Source organism: Solea senegalensis, linkage group LG7, assembly GCF_019176455.1.
Source record: "Solea senegalensis isolate Sse05_10M linkage group LG7, IFAPA_SoseM_1, whole genome shotgun sequence".
NCBI classification, from domain to species: Eukaryota; Metazoa; Chordata; class Actinopteri; order Pleuronectiformes; family Soleidae; genus Solea; species Solea senegalensis.
In genome coordinates this window covers 17,505,087-17,519,313 of record NC_058027.1, presented here as the reverse complement: position 1 = coordinate 17,519,313, position 14,227 = coordinate 17,505,087, and the positions used below count along the sequence as shown (strand labels likewise).

Genomic DNA, 14,227 nt, shown 5'->3' with positions numbered 1-14,227 from the left:
GACGGAGTTCCAGTAACTACCAGTCTGAGTGAAGAGTGGAGAATTAATTATCCATCAATTACTTCAAAGACATTTTTACCGCATTAAAAGGACAAGGCAAAATCTACACTTGCTGCATTTTCAACATTTTTGTAGAGCTTCATTGGAAATTGTTTGACTGTACATCAGGAGTTTGTTCCTTTAAACTCATGGATTCATATGGGAACTCAACTTGACCTTACAAGCATAACACTTTTTTTTACCAAAAGGGAAAAATAAAATAGCTGTTACGAAACATGTGATTTCCAGCTTCCTCCTCCAGGTAGCTTTACAGTTTATCTTTACAAATGGAGGAGTTCCAGCTCCTATGAAAGAGGCGGTTTTCTCACAGAAAATGAAGAGTGAACTGAATGAGGGCAGAGAGAAACACATGTACCCTATTCCCCTAAACTCTATAGGGACAGGATATACATGACCCACAGTGTAGGGCTGAACAATTGGGAAATAACTCTCTTGTTATTTTTCTGACAGACAATGCAATTGTGATTTAATTTGCTTTCTTTTCTTTTAAATCAAGTTCATTGTGTAGTAGGCTCTAAAAGGTGATGGAGCATTCATTTAATAATTAACATTTAATAATGTGCTCTAATGCACCTGAAATCAATCAATCAATTGTAGCCACAGCAATATGCAAATTACATAGTTTCAAATTGCAATGGAGATTTGAAGACAATGAAATCTTTAGCCCTACTATACTTTACTGTATGTGGCCCCACAGACACTGGTTTCAAACACTACACATCATGTCTGAGAACTGTCTGTTTTGGGATTTAAGATTGTGTATGTGTTTCTTCAAAGCTGGTTTTAGTGTACCACTTAACAAATCTGGATTATTGACACAATGCAGCAGAGGGTGCAGTGTCATAGCATCTGTGATGCCTCGCTGTTGTTGGGGCTGCATCTAAAATAAAGCAAGGCTCCCTCTTTCCCTGGAGTGAGTTTTTTTCCAGGACGGCGACTGCCCCATAGACAAAGAATAGAGCAGGCACAGGGTGCGCTCACATACACCTATGTCCATTGACCAATTTCCATGACAATCAATTACAAAGCATCCCCTCACACTAAACTAAACTGAGGCACCCACTGTATGATTATGCCACAGAGCATTGTAGATTTTCCTTTCTCTAATGGTTCCCATTCATCTTTGGGCTTGCTCCGCAGGCTGAAATGAGTAGACTGCATACCTTGGACAGCTGCTCTGTTTTTGTTGAAACTAAACTCTGCAGCATACAAACCTGTCTCATTATTATGACAAAAGTAATCTGTTTGCTAGATTAGCTGACCAGTTGGGACTTTGTAGTTGCTGGCAGACTGTCATTAAAAAAACCCTCTTTTGGCTTCTATGTTGTTTTCAGCCTGAAATTACTTCTCATCTCCTCCATATGGAGCTAAATCTTTAGAGTATAAAGAAGCTACAGCTTAAAAACAAACATTTCAATCAGCTCATATGAGTGATCATGAGCTTTGTTTCTTCCCAATGTCTGTCACGGGTAACTCACTTTTGTGCGCATGAACACCAGAAACAGTTCATTATTAAGCTTTACCTTGTGTGCCATCTGTGATTTTAGCCCTTCAGCATTATCCCACAATTCTGTAATTGACACCATTTCTAGTCACGTGCTATCAACCAAGTGGCAGCTTGTAATGATGTCACCCATGAGAATCAGAAGTGTTTTGAAGCCAGACAGTCACGATTTGGCCGGCACCATATAGAGGTTTCTATAGCTATCACCTGCAATCAGGCTCCTACTGGATGATACCAGCTGTCAATCACACTTGTGGGCACTCATATGGGTTTATCATCTATTTTCCTCTAAATAGGAATATCATTTGTCACATGTGCAAGTATTTATTGGCATTATAAATCAAGTAAACAGTTGTGTCATATTCCCATAGACTTCAACTCAAACCAGCAGAGTTGCCTTCTGGTGGCTATTCAATACATTTTAACTTCCTGGTTACTTTTAAAAACAAAAGGATAGCCAACTATATTTGAGGTTGTTGTAAAAAGTTTAAACGCCTGCTATTTTCATTATTAAGTCATAAAGTACAATGTTTCTTTACAATCTTTCTCCGAGCTGAGATGGGATTTCAGAAGGAGATTTGACAGCAAATACAACAACACTAGCCATCTGTCAACTGATGCAACGGAAAAAAGGTTGTCAACATTCAATACGCATATCCCCAAAGGAGAATTTCCTGCTTAACGTTATTTAGTTAAGTTTATGACACAAAAAGTGAGTGAGATTCACATTTCAATTTGACTTTAAACAAAACTAAACAAAGAGACTGCTGGCTGTGGTAGTGCTCATGTAAAAACAAAAAGCCTTTTGTGCGACAGAGAAACTTGTGAGCTGTTTGCCACAGAGACATAATCATCGGCAAACAAACATCCATGTCAGCACCTCCTGACATGGACGTCTGTTGCAGCCCGTGGGGTTTTACTTTACACATAGTCAAATCCCACGCTTACATGTTGCAGATGGACTGACCGATATGTAAAAGAATTTGCCCCGGCTTTGTTTCAACCAGTGTGACATTTGCGGGGAACAAACAAATAGGGGCTCAAAGTAGGCAAATAAAGCCGGCTAATAGATTACAGAGATGACACAGGTGTCTGCGTGTGGTTTACAGCAGGAGAATGGATGTGATTATGTTACTTTGGATCATTATGGGCGAGGCCAAGTATGTACACACACACTTTCTTAGGTACACAGGACACCCATGTAATGTTAAGAGTGGCATTCTGTGTTGTCTTTTGCTGCTAAGGCCGGTCTGCTTTAAGGTTTGATGGGTGTGTTCAGAGATGGGTCTTCAGCATACTTTACCCTTGTTACCCTTGTCTTAATTAGAACCAGTCTGGCCATTCTCCTCTTACCTCTTGCATCAGCAAGACATTTCACAGGATATTACTTTTCTTTTATTCTTCTATTCTTTCTTTCTACAAGACAAAATATCATACACAATACATACAGTAGTCAATAGACTGTCTCTCTGATTAGTTAAATAAGCACGCCATTTGCTCTAGGGCATGTAACTGTTTCACAATATTAACAACAGTATTAATAATGGGGCCATTTTTCTGGAGCCAGTATTTTGTGAGGGCTTTTTTACTTACGGCCAGCAAGACCCTTAAAAGATAAATGTCAGTTTTATCTCAATCCGTCCTGCATGTTTCCAAGATAAAGAGTAATGAAATATACACTGATATTGAAACAAAATAACCTTTTAAATAACTTTTGCCACTTCCTTCCAGAAAATCTGGATGGGAGGGTAGGACCAAAAAACATGGGCTCGATTAGACAATTCTTTCTAAGCCATGAAGATGGTTGAGTGTGGAAAATCCCAGTAGTTTGGCAATTCCCGGGATACTCAGACCAGCCCATCTGTAAATCACCTCTCCTTCCACATTCTGATGCTCGATTTGAACTTCAGCAGGTCGTTTTTGACCATGTCTACATGCATAAATGCATTGATTTGCTGCCAGGAGATTGGCTGATTAGATATTTACATTAACAAGCAATAGGACAAATAAAGAGGCCAATGAATGCCAGTGTTGTAATATGACAAATACTTTGTTACTTATATTTCCAGCAAAATTTACTTTTATTCCACATTTCATATTTCCCTTTATCTTGCTCAAGGACACACATAGACTAGCAAAAATGTTACCCTACAACTTGAGCTACCACAGAGCTACCATGGCTCAATCCCAACTCCTCACAGAAAATTACTGTTGATACTTAAGTACAGTAAAAGTCTTAAAATATAAGACATTTATTATAAAAAGTGACTTCAACATCTACCGAAGTCATTTTCTGGTAAGATACTTGTACTTTTACTCAAGTATTCCTTTTACATACTTTATACAAGACTGTTGTATGCATAACAACCTCTACCACTAATATCACTACATATATCGCTAAAACTTAAAATGATTTCAGCTCCTGCTCTTTGGAATGCCCGCATTTGGTTCACGTTTTTTTTCTCAGTTCTAGAATAGTCTAGCTCTTAATCTGAGTGTGAGCGAAAAATATCTGGTCTCCCATGAAACACAGAAGCTGCTCTAATTTTTCAGGAAGTACTAGAGACCACTTAAAAAAAAAAGGTATTCGAGAAGATAAGCTTCCTGTGTGTGTAGATGGGAAGGATGTGATACAGACTCTCAGCGAAGCAAATACACACTACAAGATTACATAAACAGCCAGAAGATGAGTCATTCATTTTTAATGGCAGCAGTAATTGCAACATGCTGGGACAGGGACCATGATGCAACACTGACAGTATCATCAGTGTGGTGACGCTATCACAGAACAGGTGGACGTGTGGCTCTTATCACTGAAAACATCTCTCCAGTAAGCCACCTATGACAGGGGGTGTGTTAATGCTTAGTCCAAAGTCTCACAAATGATTTGCATTTATCTAAATACTGTAACATTATGATAACACCGTTTTCATAACACCAAGAAAGAATTTAAATAAACAAGACAATCTTACACCTTACATTCACTTTCTACAACAAAAGTAGCTAGAGGTTTTTCCAACACATTTCAAATCTGCCAAAGAGCTAGATTTTCATGTCCACTAAGGATAGGTTGAATTAAAAAACAAATATGTTAATTGTGTAACTCTTCAGATATCCATATTTACAGTACGATTATTCCACAGTACATATTCCATCTTAACAGTTTCACTTTATGTGTTTTGTATGTTCATAAAACTCAATATTGTGGATTGTGTGACTACTAATAACTATTCATCTTCTATTGAATACAGTATATGCTCTACTTTGTCATTTCTTTAAATATATTATTACATACAGTAGTCTGACTTAATTTTAGTAGTGTTTCCACAATAAGTGCTAAGTGACTCTTGGTGGTCTGTACCAAGTACTAAGGCAGTTTTGAAATGACCAAACTTCCTCATCTGATTTACATAAGCAGCGCACTGAAGATCAGCAACAGCTGGATTAATTCTGCTGAATACAGTTTTACACTTTCAGACACAGTGGAGCTTCCTCCGTCCATCTTAGGTTCTTTCTAAAATACAAACTCAAGCCATCCTCTAAATCAGTGGTTCGTAGCTTTTGTGTGGCCAGCACCCCCCCGATCCATCCAGTCCCCCAAATCTGTTCCAAATGAAATCAAAAGATGCATACCAAGTCTGAGGTCTAATGGAAAACAACTGAATTATGTACCTTAACTTTCATAGGAAATAATGGGTGTAACAGGGTGATTTAAAAGTGGGTTGCAGAGAAGTTTCAGCTGCAGTGCACCTGTCCTGATGCCATCAATTCCAAGTGATTACAGCACTTGGACTGTGTGTGGAGGACCTGGCTGAATCCCTGTTCAGCTATGTATTTGGCAAAGCAAGAAAAAGAATCCTGGTCCTCTCCCAAAGAGCCGGGTAAGGCTGGACATATTTGACCCACATGCTGCCCCAGAGGTGCAGAGAGTGGAGAGATGGAACTCATTGTAGCAGTGAATTTTGACAAGATTTTCCTGGATAGTGGGTTTATACTAAAAAAATGCTCATCTGAAATGAATCTACATGATGGCCTAAACCATCCTGAGGTGGTCAGTGTAAATGGGTTAACTCCTTAACCTAAAGTTCTCTTTCTACATGTATCAGAGAACCGGGATAGTCCCGTAACCTATCGTTTGTTGCTGTCTCACTTTACTAGCTTAGCTGTTATGCTTCCGCCTTCTGTCAGTCAGTCGTGATGTAAAACGCATCACACAGCGTCATCACAGACACGAAAACAAAGAACTGCTACACTGAGAAACCCGCAGAGATTCATGGGGCGCTAAATAATACAAATAATAAACACAACAAGGAACAATTGAACTATCTGATTAACTTAAGCAGAAGATATTCTGCTCTGAGAGGTTTCTCCCACTCACCTCAACGATGTCCGAGTTAGTTCTGCTCTCATGGGGTTCGTTGTACTCGGTGTATTTCAGCAGGACTTTGTCCATGTCAGTGCTGGCGTACTGAAATAGCTTGTTGGAGCTGTTGAAGATGATGAGCGCGATTTCACAGTCACACAGAACGCTCAGCTCATAGGCCTTCTTCATCAAACCAAACTTCCTCTTCATGAACGTCACCTTAGAAAACAGACAACAAGGATCAGTCTACCGATACATTATTAAATATCGATATATTACAAACAAAACAGTGGTTAAAGAACAGATTTCTGTTCATTGACATAGGCATAGACAATATATTGCGGCGACTAGGATGATGAGGTTTTTTTTGAGTGTTTTGGAGACAGAAAATCTAATGTCATCAATAATGTCATTTTTGTGGCTCGTGATTGCTAAAGGCTAAATAATTTTAGGGTGTAATAGCTAATGGCAGAAGGGAATGTGACCCAGTGTGCATTCAACAGCTCCCTCAAATCTAAGAGATAAAGAGCTGCCAAAATGAGGTAACACAAGCAGTAATACTATCACACATTCACAGTTGTGTTTCATTTTAGCCATGTAACAACTGATCTTATTTAAAAACACTGATAATGAGGTAGTGAACACAGCTGCAGCATGTGTTATAGACACAAGAGATAAGAGGAGAGAATTGAAATGGGTTTTTTTTAAGTTTCCTTGCCTCCTCTAAGTAAAATCTCTGAGGATCTTCCAATATCTTAGATGTACTGTACCTGAAGGAGGTGAGCATAGAGCAAGGCTCCAGGAGGAGGCACAAGCAAGAAGTATCCTATGCACTTTTTGTCGAGTAATGAGGCACAAAAATAGCACACTTCCACATGTGACACACATTTGAACCATGGTGGGTGCAAACATTTATAAAAGTAAACCATCCTCAGCCATTATTTTAATTAACAAGTGTTTTTTACACTGTGAATGTGCAAATTAGGACCAGATGGGGCTAGAGAAATATTTATTTTACATAGCACACACCCAACCTTCATTAAGTCCCACTGTGGAGATCCAAAAATCCAACAACAATAACAATACTATACTATAATTGAAAGATACTTCTGCTTGAATGCATGATTGTGTTGAAATGAATGGATTATTTGACAGCTGATACAGCTTTGCCACACACTGTAGAAAGATGATGTCGCTCAAGGCTAGTGGTGTGTAATAGAAGATTTCTTATTTCCTCTCCTCTCCCTTGCAGTTCTTCTTCACATCTCTGCCTCAAGTCCTTGCAGCAAGGAACAAAGATGTGAGAAAGAAACACAAGTGAAGGAACTGGGTAGACATGTTGGCAGAAAGAAAAGAACTCTTTATGTCATGCTGAAAGGCGAGAGGTCAGGTCCTTGAGCGGGAGCTGTACCTAATATCCCCACAGAGGATGGTAATAACTTGGAAACATGATTTTAATGAAACACCACTGACTGAATGAAAGGGAATGTGGGTGGATAAAGTACCTTAGTAATGTTTCCCCTCCCTTAATGATAACAGTCCTCATCCCTGATAATAATCATGAAACTTGAAAGCCTACACGTTTGTCACTTAACAAACCGTTAAGTTCCCCTAAATCATGACATAGAATCTTAACATGAAACAAAAATAATCCGTTTGGAGTGGGACACATTGTATTTCCTACCTTAGGACCTCTGGCATAAACACTGAGTTCTCATGGGGAACAAAACCTGGTCATAAACATGCATTTCTGAAGAACTGGTTAAGTTTAGATTTAAATTGTGGTTACATAGGTTAAGGTTAAGGGATTAACCAGCCATGATATAGCGATTTTAAGGATAACACTCTGTTTGGACTGTCCAAATGAATGGAAGTTAGTGCAGTGTCTTAAGAAGAATAGCTGCACAAATTGCGTGTGTGTGTGTGTGTGTGGCTAACTCCCTGCAGTGAGTCAACTGTTTTTATCTGGGTCTGTCTTCCTCCATTTTAGCTTCTGGGTCACTGACGCATGTCATATAAAGACGCCTCCCTTGACCCTCACGTCTTCTAACACATATGCCATGCTGTCCTTCCTTCCTACTTGATGTTCTCACGTTTACTCTGCCGTTTTTTTTGTGGACCACCTTAAGAGGTACCTTAACATATGTTTCTCTCACTTTCTCTATAAGTTAACAACACAACATATTTAAACCAAAAGTAAGTACAACTGCACAAAGAAGTTGACTTTGACACAGTGGGACAAATGGAAGCAGGGCATAGTTATTTGCATTCTCAGAGGAAGTATAATCCATCCACAGTTTGTCCACATGCAGTTTTTCCACTTTCATTTTCTCCCCAAAGGGTTTGAGTTGGTGGTCTGCCAGATGTTGCAGTTCACGAAGGGGAAGTATAAATTATCCTATAAACATAACTTGGAAGAGATGTTAAGAAGAGCAGGAACCTCCTAGTCAGACTGCTACACTCTACAGGGATGTTTATGACAAGAATGTGACACATTTTTCATGGATATTTGATCAGCTCTGTAAAACACCCTCTCTTCTCTATGTGTATATGTTTCCGCTCATACGTGTTCCTGAAATGAATGAAGCACTGATGAGCGCTGAACTCATGAATGAGTATAATGTAATCTGTGGGTTATATCTGCGAAAGGCATGTCCAAAAGCACATGTACCAAGTAAAACATGTGTAACCAGTGACTTATAGCTGCTCTCCGTCTCTTACACAACTTGGAACTGCAGAGGAGTACTATTATATGAATGATAGCACGGTGGCTCTATATATGCTTCACCACAGACACCACAGAGTCAGAGAGCGACAGATACACAATTATTGAGTGACTTAGTCGCCATAAACATACAGTTGTCTTCATATATTTTAACATTCTCCCAGTCTGGATAATTTAATGTTATTTGTCTCAATCCATCCATCCATCATGTCGACCACTGATCCTTTGTGGGTCATCATCATGGGGGAAGCTAGAGCCAATCCCAGTCAATGAGAGAGGCGGGATACACCCAGGACAAGACAGCCCCAACATACAGAGACAAACAACTACTCACACTCACATTCAGACCTACAGACATCTTTTTGTGAGACAGTGCCAACCACTTCACCATAATGCCACACCATATGTGGCAGGTACCGTTTTACTTGTTTTCCAAATGTCTAAAAGGAGCAAAGTGTCATCAGCAAAGATGTTGGCGCTCCTGTAACAGCACACGAGTGAATACATGCATTTTTGTATTTTGAAAAAAAGACGAGAAAACACAATAGAACAGTGTCCAAAAAAGGAGTAGATTGGAGTTAAATGTATATGTCCCTACCCCTTTCCTGCTTATCTATTAATGAACTGAATGGCATCAAATATATATTATTTACACCATCCAAAAATATACAAGTTACTTATGTTGAACCCAAATGAACTATACAAACAATTATCCAAATTGATTCACAGCCCTAATAGGCACAACATGTTAAAATAAGAACACAGTGACCAGCAAAAACCCATCATCATCCATGCACCTTTTTCTTTATCTCTCTGTTTTAACTGATTTACACTTGAGCTTTGCTTTCTATACACCTGTCACCCAACCTATTCCATAGTTTCACATTACAAACTGTATTCCAGTCAGGGACTCAGATGTTCGATTGAATTCATGTTCAACAAAGGAACTATGCCAGAAACATTTGGAATATTAGTGCTCACTGAATTAATATCTGATCTCCTCACTCTAACTAGATTAGCTAATATTGATGAAATGGACTCCACAGTTCATTTCGTCTGAGACAGAGTTTCTCATTATACTCATTATTTATTGAGCATGACTTGAAAATGCATAACAAAGAATGACCTTGTTCCTCTTACTGAATGTGTGTGTGTTCTGATAGCTGAGATATCATTGATGCACCTCTCTACTATGGTATAATATAATCTGCTTCATGTGCAATAGTGTGATCATTTTAGAAAGAGGAAAAAGCTGCTTGTTCATGTGATGCACTTGACAGATTTAAAAAAAAGCTAAGAACAAGCCAACTTCTCAAAATAAAGTGTAAGGACCCGACAGTTTAGGCAGTGTCTATCTAAAAATGCTCTGCCAAGACAACCAAACATCAAATATAAACATCATCCCAGATATTTATTTTCCAGCCACATCCCTATTTCCAGAGCCTGCGCCTCCCTTCCAGACAGGCTGGTATTTGTTGTGCTGTTAGAGGTGATATATATATAGAGGAGACAGACAGAGAGAGATTCCAGTGGGCAGCAGTGTGGCTGCGCGAGGAGGCTGTGAGGAGAGAAGGCCACAGTGTGTCCCTAACACTGACCCACCCTGCTAATGACAGGGTGCCGTCCGGCCCCATCTAACCCCAAATGACTGCCCTCGCCACCAGCTGTGACCACTGCACTCTCAAAGTAAAACAGCTTTCAAGAGTCTGTAGGAGTTCTTTGGACTGAAACTATAGTATGGGAGATCTATAGGAGGAATCCCTTTACACATTTTTGAACCTGTCATTTATTACACAATATTGGATATTTCTTTTGACAAATTTATAAAACACAGAATCCAGCTTTACTACTTGTTTTTTTGTGGATCTCTTATTTTAGAGTGGGCTCTCAACAGGATTTAGCAAATCAAAACACATAAAACCTGAATATAACCTAAAAATGCAAAACGATGTAGTTTTCTGCAGCAAAAAAAACAATTATACTTATACCTAACACTGAGGACACATGTAACACCTAAGTGTCAGGTAATGGTGCAGAAGTTTATATGCATATAATGAGGTCTTAAAAACAATTATAAACAACACAACACAGGATAAGGAGTGGACACTGACCTGCCGGTTCCTCTCATCTACGATCCGCGTGATCTGGATCTTCTTCCTCCCCATTGTGAAAACACTTTCCAATTAAAAGGCGAAGAAGAAAATCAGCAGGCTCCAGGTAGTTAAGGACTCAACAGACGATCGTCAACATGCACTCCCACTGTCAGCTCTGTTACTCCAGTAACAGTTTGGCATGATTTGCTAAAAACAAAAAAAAAGAGCAAAACAGAGTCAATTAAATTCCAGTGATATTGCGCTTTCACACAACATGAATGAATATCACACGTGCTTTCCCAGTATTTGCACAGATTGTAAAATGCATATTCACAAGAGCATCTGTAGACAAAGAATCATATATTCACATCTATGATATGACACTAAAGGTTGTTTGAAAACAGAGGATAACACAAAAATAAAGAAGAGGAAAGTGAAGGACATATTCAGACAGTTTACTACAAAGTAAAGGAAACACTCTACACACAGCTGTGTGTAGCTGTGACAGACTACAATCTGTCCAGTCTGGCTGATGGCTTCACTCTTTTCTCTCTCTCTTTTGCCATTTTTGTCTCTCTAATGAAGTACAGTAAATTCCCATACCATGCCTTCCTTGTCATTATTAATTCCACTGTCCTTGAAAGGTTAGCTGCTTCTTAACCTTAAAGGAGGGAATGTAACCAGGACAACATCAAGCACAACTAACCAACCGGAAACAAGGACATGATCCCTCACCAGAGTCAGACCCACTCATTCAAAAAATACTAACTATATTTGCTGGAATCCAAATGTTTGCCATTAACCTCTTGCATCTCCTTCACTGTGCACCTCCTTCTCCATGTGAACTCACCTCTGCTCTCCTGTGTTCTCCTGTGCTGCAGGAGCGCTCCCACCTGCCTCAGTGTGTCCCTCCTCAGTCTCAGTGTTGCTCAGCCCTGTCTTGCCCCAGAGCTCCTTAGCTCTTTCCTAATCTCATCTGATCTGGGAGGAGGCAGAGAGTGGGGTGAAGCCAGGCTTTATCCTAACCCTCGCTGGATTACTGCAGCATGTGGAGCCCACAGCTGAGCCACCAAACCCCCACTGTGGACCCAGTTCACAGGGTTGGGAGATGGGGCAAATGCATTTGTCATGCACTAGTGGAAATGTATTGGTAATATTTGCTCTAAAATTGATAAATGATATTGCAACGGAGTGTCAGTCCTCAAATGCCCCATACAGCAAATAGATAGATAGATAGATAGATGAAATAGCACAGAATCTAGTTGCTATTTCCCGAAGCCTTCCTCTGCCCACTCTGGTCATTTGAGTGATTGTTCCCACTACCATCTCGTATTTGTTCCATCCTTGAACATTAAGTTTTATGCAATGGCTATTGTTTTGCTGCATGCTATTTGTCTAACGCTTCCAGTTCACCACCAGCTCAGATTCCAGCTGACCCTGCCAAGTCAGTTCGGGACACACACACACACACACACACACTCACACACACACACACAGACTCCTTGCATATTTGGGATTTAAAGGTCACAAGGATTTGTGTGTTTTACAATCTGGATGATTTGATGGCACTTTAGACGACTTTTCCACCACAAAGGAGACAAGAGACTTATCTTCCAGCATTGCTTTGTGCTTCTGTTTGATTGTTATGTTATATTTTTAAGTCAGTTCGTACAAGCATAAGTCAAGACTGTTCAGTGATCTGATCAAGATGAAAGCACTAAAGAGTACTATTGTAGTGTGTAGATGTGTAATAATGAAGTCATAATATCTATTGACATTCTGAATCACAAAATCGAAACAGCTGTGGTGAAATGCTGAAACCGGGGCTGAGGATATCATGTCACTCCTGCTACTAATGCTTAGTTTTTGTTTTCTGTTCAGGAGGGAATGACAACAGTGTTCTGATGTCTATACAATTTCATTTTGTCATTTTAATAAAATCTGATTAAATTAAAGTCAGTAATCATTCGTGAATGACTACTTATTTGATAAAATCTTTGTCATGAACCCTGTCGACCCTATTTGTCTTTGTGCGTGTGTGAAGATGTGTGTATATGCATGAGCATGCGTGTGTGTGCGGTGGTGAGGTTTAGTGTTTTGGCAACAAAAGGTTTCTGGCAATGGTTAGGGGAAACCAACAGATCCTAACCTTAGCTGTGCGAGCCTGAACAAAGCCATAAAACCGTTTTAAATTTATTGTAGCTGTTCAAGTTGTGTACTGTAGCAAAGCAACATGTGTTGCCGGTGAACATTTTAGTTTACATTTCACAAAGAAAGTAAGTGAAACTGCTTTTCTAACAAAAAGTGTAATTTATTAAATATAAATTAAAATTAAGAGTTGATCATGATGTATACCTGGGGTTTTTTGCGATGCTTAGGCCTGGCCCAGCGCCATTTTATTCATAAATTATTTTCAAGTGAGGTGTGTCAGTTGGAAACAAAGGCTGGGAAGTTCTGCAGCAACATCTTCTAGTGGTTAGACAAAAGCTATACTTGAAAGCAGTTCTGGTGTTATCAGTGTTATTTATTACTTGTGAAATGATGCTTTTTATAGCTGACAAACCTGAGTCTGCAGAGTTTTTTTTTTTCTAAACCAGGTAACAGGGGCGGTGTGCCCTTTTACCAAAATGTCATTTGAGCATTGGATGCTATTTATTACGCTACTTTACACTCAGGGACGGCACAGAAACCCGGTATAAAATGGGCTCCAGGGCGAAATTTAGAAATATCACGTCATTATAGCGCTGACGTACAGTGTTGTTGACAGTCTTTGACACAATCGGGAGTCTGGAGGAGGAGGAGAAGGAGGAGTCTGGACATTTATTTTTTCCAACAAGCGTATAGAACAATACAAATGTGTGCCTTCTTTGTCTCGGGTAACGCTAGCCCTGCCTGGTCACCTGGCTTCTGACTCTGTTGCTCAAGACACACAGGGATAGATAAAAAGTGAGAGAGGGAGAGAGATCTGCTAAAGGCACTACAGCTCTCTCACAACACCTAAAAAGGTGGTAATATGACAATCTTATCACACATTTAGCTGACGTTCAGCACATTCAGACAGAAAAATGCATGGTGTTTGACAGCTATGTAGAGTGTAAACACTTTATTTTTTTTGTTTTGATGTTATCCAACACTGTGTACTGCCAGATATGTTATTTTTGTAACACATATTCATTCGTGTGGATGAATAATCTTTGTATAGCAACACCTCAACACTATTTTCAACTTTTCAGTCAAGGATTTGTTTAGGCTAGTTATAGACATTTGGTGAAGCAGGAAATGGTAAAGTCTGACTCACAAGCAGACAAGCAGAATCCGGGGAAGGAGGACGAGAGATATTGCTGAAGCGGAAAAGGGACTGAGCAGTTTGGTAGGCTAAAGCTTGAGATCTGGATTGGGGATGAAGTCTTGAAGGCTAGAAACCGGCTGAAGTTAGTTGACAAAATTCACACAATACAAATAACATTATAGACAGCCTTCTC

At 39.6% G+C, this 14,227-nt stretch overlaps 1 protein-coding gene across 3 annotated transcripts in view; it reads right to left on the bottom strand.

Moving 5' to 3' along the window:
- Positions 1–14,227, bottom strand: part of LOC122771974 (myocyte-specific enhancer factor 2A-like) — a 42,929-nt gene that overhangs the window by 12,187 nt on the left and 16,515 nt on the right. For 2 of the 3 annotated variants that reach the window (XM_044029573.1, XM_044029575.1), the window contains exons 2-3: positions 10,764–10,952; positions 5,943–6,146 (exon numbers count right to left, since the gene is read on the bottom strand). In XM_044029573.1, coding sequence (XP_043885508.1) covers positions 5,943–6,146; positions 10,764–10,817 — 258 coding nt within the window. In that variant the 5' untranslated portion in view covers positions 10,818–10,952. Of the gene's footprint in view, positions 1–5,942; positions 6,147–10,763; positions 10,953–11,595; positions 11,692–14,227 lie in introns of those variants that run through there. The other variant, XM_044029574.1, reaches the window with a different exon arrangement.